This window comes from Branchiostoma floridae, chromosome 17, assembly GCF_000003815.2.
Source record: "Branchiostoma floridae strain S238N-H82 chromosome 17, Bfl_VNyyK, whole genome shotgun sequence".
In the NCBI taxonomy this organism is placed as follows: domain Eukaryota; kingdom Metazoa; phylum Chordata; class Leptocardii; order Amphioxiformes; family Branchiostomatidae; genus Branchiostoma; species Branchiostoma floridae.
Genome location: NC_049995.1, coordinates 6,779,158 through 6,789,774, shown reverse-complemented (window position 1 = coordinate 6,789,774; position 10,617 = coordinate 6,779,158). Strand labels below are relative to the sequence as shown.

Here is a 10,617-nt window from a genome sequence, read left to right as displayed (position 1 = left end):
ATAGAAACAAAGGTAAGGCAAAGTCAAGCTGTAGAGAATTTTGTATTTCTTCGTTGTTGAAAATCGCACAATCGTATACAGATATTATATCACACATACATTGTTCAAAGCACATGGTAGACTGAAAACTGGTATGTAGTTCGTGTCCGTTCGTTTTTGTCAGTTTTTGTAACAGCTGTGAAACAAAAACAGCCAACAGTTTTATCAGGTTGTTAAGTCTCTGAATAACAATACTGTAAAATTTGAGTTTAAGTTTGCGGGAATTAACTTCGCGGTAGCGGGAAAAGGACTTTTCGCGGTGGGTTTAAGTCCGCGATAGCACCATGCACTGTAGTCCTTTAATGCCACGAAAAAATGTTCGTGGTAGTTTTTAGTTCGCGGTGAAGTGGCTACTGCGAAAACCGCGAACATTAAACCACCGTACGGCGAAAGTTTCTGCATTTACAGTATTCTTTGTTCGTGACCAGGCGTTTTAACCGACGTTTCTGCGAACGTTTGCCAACATCCTCAGGGTAATTCTGACTGGTTCACATTGCAAAATATATAAAACATTTGGTTGTGTAAAAGCAAGGAATCTTATTATTCTTTCAAACAACAACTCTGCAAGGTAAATCTATCTTTCATTTCTAAGAACTACAAATAGTATCGATAGAAGTCACAAAAATCTTATTCTATCAATTTGAAACAACAACGCTACAAGGTAAATTTATCCTTCATTTCTACGAACTACAAAATATTGTCGATAAAAGTATATGACTTACAATATTCTCTTGTGTAGAAGGTACAAAGAAATTGTCCTAAATCTAGAATTGTCAAATATTACTGGTAACATTACGAGTTATATCATGTTATGTATTGATGCTTTGGTCTCGGAATGAAGTACAAAGATATTGATCTATGAAAGCGAACATAAGAGTGGGACAAAATAACGATGGAGTAAGCTTATTTGGTCTATAAGATGGCATCATGACTGGTAGCAGCATATGTGTTATATTATCGGTTTGAATGAATGGTTTGGTTTTGAAATATACTACAAAGATATTGATCTATGTAGGTATAGTAGGATTTGGACATAACGAAGAAGCAAGCTAATTTCATCTATAAGATGGCATAACTACTGGTAACATTTTATGTGTAATATTGTCGTTTTGAATGAATGATTTGGTCTCGGAATATAGTACAAAGATATTGATCTATGAAGGCAAATATAGGAGTCGGACAAAATATCGAAGGAGCAAGCTGATTTGATCTATGAGATGGCATAATTACCGGTAACATTTTATGTGTAATATTGTCGTTTTGAATGAATGATTTGGTCTCGGAATATAGTACAAAGATATTGATCTATGAAGGTGAATATAGGAGTCGAACATAATATAATAACGAAGGAGCAAGACAACTAGATCTATAAGATGGCATAATTACTGGTAACATTTAATGTGTTATATCATGTTATGTATGGATGATTTGGTCTCGGAATGAAGTACGAAGATATTGATCTATGTAGGCGAATATAAGAGTGGGACAAAATAACGGAGGAGCAAGCTGATTTGATCTATAAGATGGCATCATTAACTTTTCCCACTGGGAGCAACCTAATGAAACAGCACGTCCGCCAATCTTGTTAATTGGTTATCAATATTTATAGCCTGATTAAACCGTGCTGTTTGACCGCACTGTTAATTGTTCTCGATATGATGATAAACGCACAGAGCTGTTCACATTACTTTCCACTTGCTCTAAAGACTTTGCTACTCTCTGTTCGATAGATAAATTCAAGTACATTCTGGGAGGCGATAATCCACATTGTGTACAAGTAGGCAAATATATCCACGATTGTTTATACCGTAGAACCAATAGTGTAAATGACATGCTAGACCCTTTATGTTGATGTATCCATACCTATAGATATCCATATATATGTGTTTAGTTGTACTGTAAGTAGTTGTTATACATGTAGACCTTACGAAAGTCGCTGTACTTTTGTTGTGTCAATAAAGATTGTATTATCGTGGCCTCTTGTCTCTTATTATCTTGCCATCTATGTATAAAGGGTATATGAGGATATACGTTTATATAAGTATCCTATCTGTGAATTGATATGTAAACTTGTCTTACCTTTGTAGCCTTTGGACCTTTAAAAATTGCCTTCCACTCATTTTTGCATATTTATTCATAGTTAGGATAAACCTATTCTTCAACTAGATCTTCTTTACATATCAATTCACACCTAGAATAGAAAACCCTCTCCAGCATAACTATCTATTCAGTGTCACTGACGAAAACTACTGGATAGCAGTTGACACGTCTGACCGTTTTCGAAACCATATCCAGTAGCTTGAGTAACTACTTTTTGGCGAATATTTTAATCATACTTACGCATCTTTGATGAGAAAGTCTTTTCTCGGGTTGAGTTGATCGAACCCGGGAACGAGACGCCTGAAGATGGCAGGCGTGAGGATGGTGAAGATTGGGAACGAGACGGCGAAGGCGCCGCCCACGATCAGCCAATGAAACAGCTCCACAGCCATGACGTTTTAACTGTGCAACAAATGAGGACGTTTGTGAAGATTAATCATCCAGGATACAATAAATTGAAGATGATTCAGTCTATACTTCTGGATAATTATCAAATTGAAAAAGAAGTTGTACTAAATTTGTGGAACAAAGAATAATCCTTATGTTCTAAATAAACAAAACAGGTAATAGGTACCAAACAAACTAAAAATAAACAAAACAGGTACTAGGTACCAAATTGTTACCTGTGCTGTTTATTTTAGAACACCATAACCGTTACCTGTTCTGTTTATTTTGAACATAAGAATTATTCTTTGTTCCGCAAACTTTGTACAACTTCATTTTCAATTCACTGATGAAGAACGGTGGACACCGTTCGAGACGTCTAATCAAAATTTGATAATTATTCAGAAGTATAGACTGAATCATCTTCATTTTAACTAATAAGGACATTCGTGAAAAAATTGAACAGGTTGGTACGAGAGAACATAGGATACAGTAGTTTTTTTTACACAACTATTATTGTTGGCCCCTGATTACATTTCGATGCCTATCAGCTTTTCGTCGCTATTCTTAGGGCTTGTGGGTTGTAGAATTTTGCAAAAAATACGGTAAGTTATTGGTTAGGAATGCAACTCCCCTGGTGAAAGGCAAGAGACTATGAAAATATGCACCGGGCGTAGTTTTAGCCGACAGCAAATAAATGTTAGGCCACAGCAAGTAAATTTTATGGATGACATCCGCGCGCTCATTAATTTTTGCCTGATTTCAGAAAAAAACAAGATTTTTTTCTTCTTTGGAGATGGTCAACGTGATGAAAAATTACCGAAATGAACAAATATGTTGTGTTGTAGCCCAATAATTACTTGTAAAAGGGAAATTGTGAGGTACCCAGGACTGTAGTAAGTTGTAGAAGTGAAACTAGTTGGATAGTTGTAACAATGGCACCAATTCAGAAGCCATGAGTGTAGTTAGCAACTTTGTTAGTGACACCAGTCTACCACACTAGCGTCACTTTTACAACACCCGTGCATGCACATGTCTTAAATACAGGGCTAGGGATGAATGCCTTGTTGGCTTTTATTCTTGTTACAACGTTCATGGTGTCTAATTTGAAAATGTACCAATCTTGTTTTTTTGTACCAATCTTGTTTTTTTTTTCGCCCTATCGCACTATTTTTGCAGTCTGCAGAGGATGTCATCCATAAAATATACTTGCTGTGGCCTTAAATCAGAAAACCCAGATACGCTTATTGATTTTCTGGCCATTAAAATTCACATACACGAACATCACCTATTCTAGCACACATAAATACTATACTATAGTTCTTTCAACTTTGACTCTCACAATTACAATAAAGTAACGTTATATATATCCTGTTATTTTATGTGGTCAGAACATTTGCGTTTGATCGTATGTTATTTTCAATAACCCCTTCATTTTCAATAACCTCTATATCTGATGATATTTATAGTTAACTTAATTCCTTGTATGCGTTAGAAAGTGACGGAAAACAACAAAGTATTTAATGTGGTCTCAGGCTAGATCAATAAGTGCTGTGGGCAAGCAATTCTGTCGGGAACAGTTGATAACTTTCCCGATTTTCAGTGAACAGAACAGTATACACATCGAGTATAGATAAATAGTACAAACGGATTTCGGAGCCTCTTTCTGATACCTTTGAAAACGCGCTACCGTCCGGTTTTTTTTATTGTCTATATTGTTCTGTAACGTGAACAAGGTCGAGGATGAATCCCACATTTTATCAGATTGTAGTTTAAATAGTAACGAAAGAAATATTCTTTTTAGCCATATCATAGGAAAGTTCCCTCACTTTAAATATTTGTCCAGTGTTGAAAAATGAGTTTTGATCAAACGACATTATACAAACACATCTCAACTACATTTTTAACATTACTAAGAAACAAGATAAGAAGCCGAACAAATGTATTAGAATAGTTTTAGAACCCATGTTTTAGATTAGTCTTAGAAACCATGTGTACTGTATTGCGGACTTTTGTATCTATATATAGTATATGCATGTACTTAGCCCGATAGGGCATGAATATGCAATAAATGCTATTACATTGTTTATTGTTTTGGGAGGGGGAGATCGCTCATTCACGGTAACATGGGCAAAGGCTCTCTATGAATGTCGGGAAAAGAAGTTCTACCGACCGGCGGTGCAGAGTTTTAACGCTAGTTCACTTTAATCCATGGGTAACCTAGATTCGTTGTTGTAAAAAAACTGGGTATTTAGATATTTCCTGCAACGATGTGGGTTTGAAATGTCAAACGTTTCAAAATATTGCAATGTGAAACAACCTTCCATCGACTTAACGATCCCCAAATACAATGTTTCTATATACAACGGATATAGGGTACCACACGGATAAAGGTGCACAGGAAAACAATTAGATCTAGCGCTCTCATACGTCTGAAAGGGACGCTGGGAAGAGACACAGAGTTTCTAGTTTCTAGTCCATTCTCTCTCACGTGCTCGAGATACCTCCTCGAAAATGGGACCCCCATTTTACGTCGAACCCTTCCGAAAGTCGGGAAGCAGCCCTTATAGAACAGCGGAGAAATGTTGGGGCCCTCTCACTCCTACACCGGATGTACCACCGAGACGCACCAACACTGCTGAACGACCTACCACCTGAGCCCTACGTACACCGCCGAGAAACACGTCTGTCAACAGCACAGTGCAGCCCTAGAACCTGTCAAGTCAACCTCCTCCTGTCACAAAAGAACTTTAAAATTTCTTCCAGCTACCGTAAAGCATGGAACTGCCTCCCACAGGACATTGTAGATACCAGAGACTTACAGAACTGTAAACGAAAAGTAAATGCCCACCTCACCGCTACTCGCCAGCGTGCTGTATTGTAATAATGTTATTAAGTTCAGCACAGCTGTTAATGATGGGGTATTGGACACAGCATAGATAAAAAAACAGCTCTATCCAGGATCAAACCGGGGTCTCAAAGTTTCAAACTAATTGCGACAAGGAGCTCAACTATGATGCTGCTACCAGTTGAGACATCCCAGATAGTAATACAATATTAGAAATATATCGAGGTAGATAGATAGATAGATTGTTGATAGATTCATAGATGGATAGAAAGATAAGAGGATATTATTATTAAATTCAGAGAGACAAATAGACAGATATGGCGTTGGACACTATAGATAAATAAGTAGAAAGATAAAAGTACAGATAGGTAGATATGATAGCTAAATATGTATAAAGATAGATTAAAAGGTACATGAATTAATGGACAGTCAGATGATATAAAGAGAGAGAGAGAGAGAGTCTAATATGATAAAAATAGGTCACAGTAGTTAGGAGTATATTGCGTACCACCAAGTCTAGATCTAATCTTGAATTTTTTTCTCTTTCCGTTGACACTGTCACCTAGAAACATATAGTGCGAATTATGTCTTATTCATAGATGTATGAAAGCGACCTGAATTAGCATATCCAGTGCATGGGGTTGATAGCGTTCCCTGACCTTAGGCTCGGGACAAAATATTTTTTTCTGGTTAAACAAGGAGCTTTTATTTGATTTACCCGACCTAAGCAAAAACATGCCGACCCCAGCCTTCTTGGGGGTCGACAATTAGAAAGGGACATTTCGAGTGCAATCTTGTAATTTCGTTTTCCAATGCGTTCCCCTAACTTCTGTTGCAAAATAAAATTGTTCTTGTGCAATGTAAAATTAAAATATGATACAAAAGATATGAAAGTAGAAGCGTCATGATGCATTTCGTTTTTAAATTCAATCTCTTAAACAGTCCTTTCTGGGTCCCTTTGGTCGAGTTGAAAAAACGGAAAGAAAGAGAAAGAAACCGGAAGAATAAAAAAAGATAATATCTACCTATCGACCCTATTTTTGTCAGGATGTTATAGGAAACACAACATTGCTTTTCTCAGGCCGTAGGACCACGCCCGCAATCGATTAACACGAACAATGAAAGGCAGCTGGTATAGCACCGGGCTATTGTAACCTAGGCCACAGCATGTAAATTCTGTGGACCCCACCCCCTCCATTCAATTAAACCCTGGTATCTAGCACGAGAGCCAAAGAACGAAGAAAAATTACTATATAAAAATGTTTGAAATAGAGACAAGTAACAATATTAAAACGACAAAACGCGGCATCATAGCCAACAAGTCTTCTAGATGTCTATTCAAGAAGTGCACAAATATGATACTAGTGTACATGTGGTAGACTGGAATGACATAGCAAGTTAGTAGCTACACTCAAGGTTACCACACTAGCTAGCTATAATCATGAATAACAAAGGACATATTTCTCAATTTTCGGCATTTTATAATTCATTTTATGGGGTCATCGTCACTATTTTTCTCTAGAGAGGTTCACAAATGTTAAATCGAAATCATGCAATGATCAACATGATGCCATCCATGAAATTGACTTGCTTTGGCCGTACCTTTAGTTACAGGCTTTTCGTACACACAATGAATATATTTCTGCTCAACGCGTTCTCGCGTTAGCTGATACGAGTAAATCCTGCGATGCACATCTATGTCAACAGATATATAACACCATAGTTTTATAGGTCCGAAATGTTTGAATAATATACATTTTTTATGTACGTGTTGAATAATGTATTCATATTGTCTAAGGTTTTTCGAAATACAACAGCCATGCGTTCGAACTGTATTTTACGCTATATGAGTATTATACATGTCAGGAAAAGATACAGTTAGTTCTATACAAGGGATCACCTACATGTATAAATAAGGACTACGTACCTGACCAATGTGATCACCGTCCCTTTTGGTTGTCCCTTACATACCCCCCCCCCCCCATTGACTCAAGCATTAAGAGTCCTGTCTAAAGTGTCCACAGTCCACAAAGAACAGATATTTTTATTATCTTCCTAAGTGGTCGTCTTGAGCAGTTTTGATCGTATCTTATAACAGAAATAAAGAATTTAAAATCAATAAGATGCAAAACGCCTGCCTCGTCCTGATACGATATGTCCATCATTATCATAAAGAATTGGACACGCCAGCATATGATCAGAAACGGGGCCAATTTTTTTTACTATGTCAGCAATATTCTAAACCCACGCTACCATGCTTTATGCAATATACACAAATGTACGTTAATTGTACGTACCGTTAAATCCACACACACACCTCCCTTACACGTTATTATAGTGCTTATGCGCTAACGCTTGTGATAGAATTACCGCTAGGGTATATAATAGAATTGCCGGGAATATTAGGTCCGTGTGGTTTGGACAGCCGACCAAATGCAATCCATCAAACAATCGCCATTGCCGAATTATATAACAGGGCGTGATAAAGGCCATCGCTTTTTGTCGTCAGGCCTCTAAATCATGTGCAGTTGTCATCTTCATTCATGTCAGCCAGGACAAAGGGACACATGGCATGCGATTCAATTCGACAAAGAGGCGACCAAAAGCAACCTTGTATGCGGTACCTATGGAATATTTAGTATTTCACCAATACAAAGGCATAATGCACAAAGGTAGCGGCCTTTTGGTACCAAGGCATAAGTGCACAGTTCACCCTGTAATGAATTTACATTAGGAGGCAATTTTGCAGCACTGATATAAATTCGACCCACGCCTTAAAATAGAGGGGCGACCTACCTTTGAGGACAGAGGGCCTGGTGTGGATTTCACGATGAATTTTCCGTCGTTTGAAGCTTAGAAAACGTTTAAAAGATACGCGGTTATGTGTTCGGTAATTATGCCGGTCGAGGTAGGCTTAACACATGCATGGCGGTCGACAGAATGGATCGATTACATCCTAGAAACGGCACCCGGCCTCCCGGTGGAGTGGGGTTACTAGACGGAACAGCTGCCGGCGGCCATTGTTGCAGTGCTCGGGTCAACCGTAAGGTGTCTCTGCAGCAATGGTACTGTAAAAGAGGAAATATATGCGGTGGCTTAATTTCATAGTAGGGAGAAATGGAGTATTTGTGGTGGTTATAAGTCGGTAGGTGGACAGTAGACGGAAGAAAAAAATTATCGCTTTGGCTCGCGGTGAAGAGATCACAAACAGAGAACAGAAAACCATCGTGAAAGTTTCACCTTTTACAGTAAACCGTTCACCAATACACACCATTAGATAATTACCCAAACCTAAGTTGTGCTGCGTTACGATATGACAAAAAAACATGATACTTATTTGTAGTTATTTATAATGCATAGGGAGTTGCAGAGAATTTTTTGGACGTGACAACGATTGAGCATTCTACATTCTAAACGATCGTATTGCAAATCTAACTGATATTTCATCCCAGATGAAAAATAAAACGAATATTACTTGACGTAGTATATCGCAATATGATGACGAAATCTACTAAACGTAGCACCATGTAATGCACCAAATAAGGTGTACTGTTAGATACCACACAACGTGTGTTACGACGCAAATTGGATAAAGAAACACAGCTAGCGCTGTGTATTGTTACCTAAAATGTTGTCTCGCATCCTTGTCTGTTGTTGGAACTTACTTTTGTCACACTGCCTGCTTGAAACGTATCCAAATCGTGCTACGATCTACAATTGTTCGACGATTGTGAGTTTCTGATCGCACCGGTACGCGAGAGGTGTTGTGTTTTACTGTACACTGTTCCACTGAGGTCACACTCACAGTTTAAAAGGTCACAGTTTTAGACAACACGCGGGTACCTGTGTGTGCCCTCAAGGCACAATGTTTCACAAAGGTTAAAAGAGCAAAATTTACATACTGGCAGTACCCCACTGGTTACCTCACCTTTTTTTCCGCGGGGTAACCTATATTCGTTGTTTATGATAGCAGATGGAATTGGGGATGGCAAATAGACGGACGATATTTTTAAACCGTAATATTTGGAAAAAAATCAATCTTTAAACTAGACATGACATTCCCAAATACCCTGTTAAATACAACGGATATAGGTTAGCCCACGGATAAAGGTGAACTAGCGTTACGGGTCCTTAATGCCCTCAAGTAGTAGCACGAATAAATCTGTATCTGTATCTGTATCTATATAGCCGGTATAACCGCCCTTCGGCGTAACACACCAGCTTCGCAGGCACGCGGCGCGGCAGCAGCTGGTTATATTACACTGAACGACTCATCACACCTAACTTTTGCACATCTATATGCAAGTGTTCTCTGAAACTATCCAGAGAAGACGCCCCTACTGTGCTTGGTGATAACATATTCCACTCTACAATAGTTCTGGGGAAATAGGAATTTTTGAACACATCAATCCTAGGTTGGTAACTCTGGTACTTGAAAGCATGACTGTTTCTAGTTCGTTTTTGAGCTGGTGTTAGATACTTATCAGTCGGTACGTCCACCAGTTTATTGGTCATTTTGTACATCATACAAAGTCTGGACATTTTCCTCCTGTCTTCAAGTGATGTCCACTGCAGATCTGTTTTCATTTTGGTAACACTAGCATCTCTGCTGTAGTTGTTTGTACAGAATCTGGCAGCTTGGTTCTGTACCCTTTCCAGTTTATCTTTGTCTTTCTTTGTATACGGATCCCATACTGTTGCAGCATATTCAAGATTTGGTCTTACCAGTGACGTGTATGCAAGTGATTTTACCCTGGCTGGGCATGCCCACAAGTTGCGTTTGATTACTCCCAGTGTCTGTTTAGCTTTGGTTGTTATTTTGTTAACATGGACACCCCACTTCAGTCCAGTTGTTAATGTAACACCGAGGTATGGGTGGGTTTTTGTGGTTGCTAATGTCTGGCCACAGAACTGGTAGGGGGATACATTTGGGGTTCGTTTGTTTGTTATGTGCATGATATAACATTTATCCGGATTGAACTGCATAAGCCATTTCCTTTGCCACTCTTCCAGGGTGTTCAGATCTTTCTGGAGAAGAAGTGAATCTTCCTTTGTAGAGAGCTCTACATATAACAGGCAGTCATCTGCGAACAACCTCACACTTGAATCGAGCTGGTCTGGCAAGTCGTTTATGTACAAGAGGAAGAGCAATGGTCCCAGGACAGTTCCTTGCGGAACTCCAGACGCTACTTTAACTGGAGCTGAGGCCTTCCCTTCTACCACTACAGTTTGCTCTCTGTTCGTTA

At 38.6% G+C, this 10,617-nt stretch overlaps 1 protein-coding gene across 3 annotated transcripts in view; it reads right to left on the bottom strand.

The window, feature by feature from the left end:
- The window catches only part of LOC118404624 (TLC domain-containing protein 4-B-like), a 15,189-nt gene extending 5,976 nt beyond the window's left edge, over nt 1–9,213 (bottom strand). The window contains exons 1-3 of one of the 3 annotated variants that reach the window (XM_035803852.1): nt 8,995–9,213; nt 8,168–8,439; nt 2,380–2,541 (exon numbers count right to left, since the gene is read on the bottom strand). In XM_035803852.1, the coding sequence (XP_035659745.1) occupies nt 2,380–2,531 (152 nt within the window). In that variant the 5' untranslated portion in view covers nt 2,532–2,541; nt 8,168–8,439; nt 8,995–9,213. The remainder of the gene's footprint in view (nt 1–2,379; nt 2,542–8,167; nt 8,440–8,994) is intronic. The other 2 variants (XM_035803854.1, XM_035803853.1) reach the window with 2 other exon arrangements.
- Between the last annotated feature and the right edge of the window lie 1,404 nt (nt 9,214–10,617).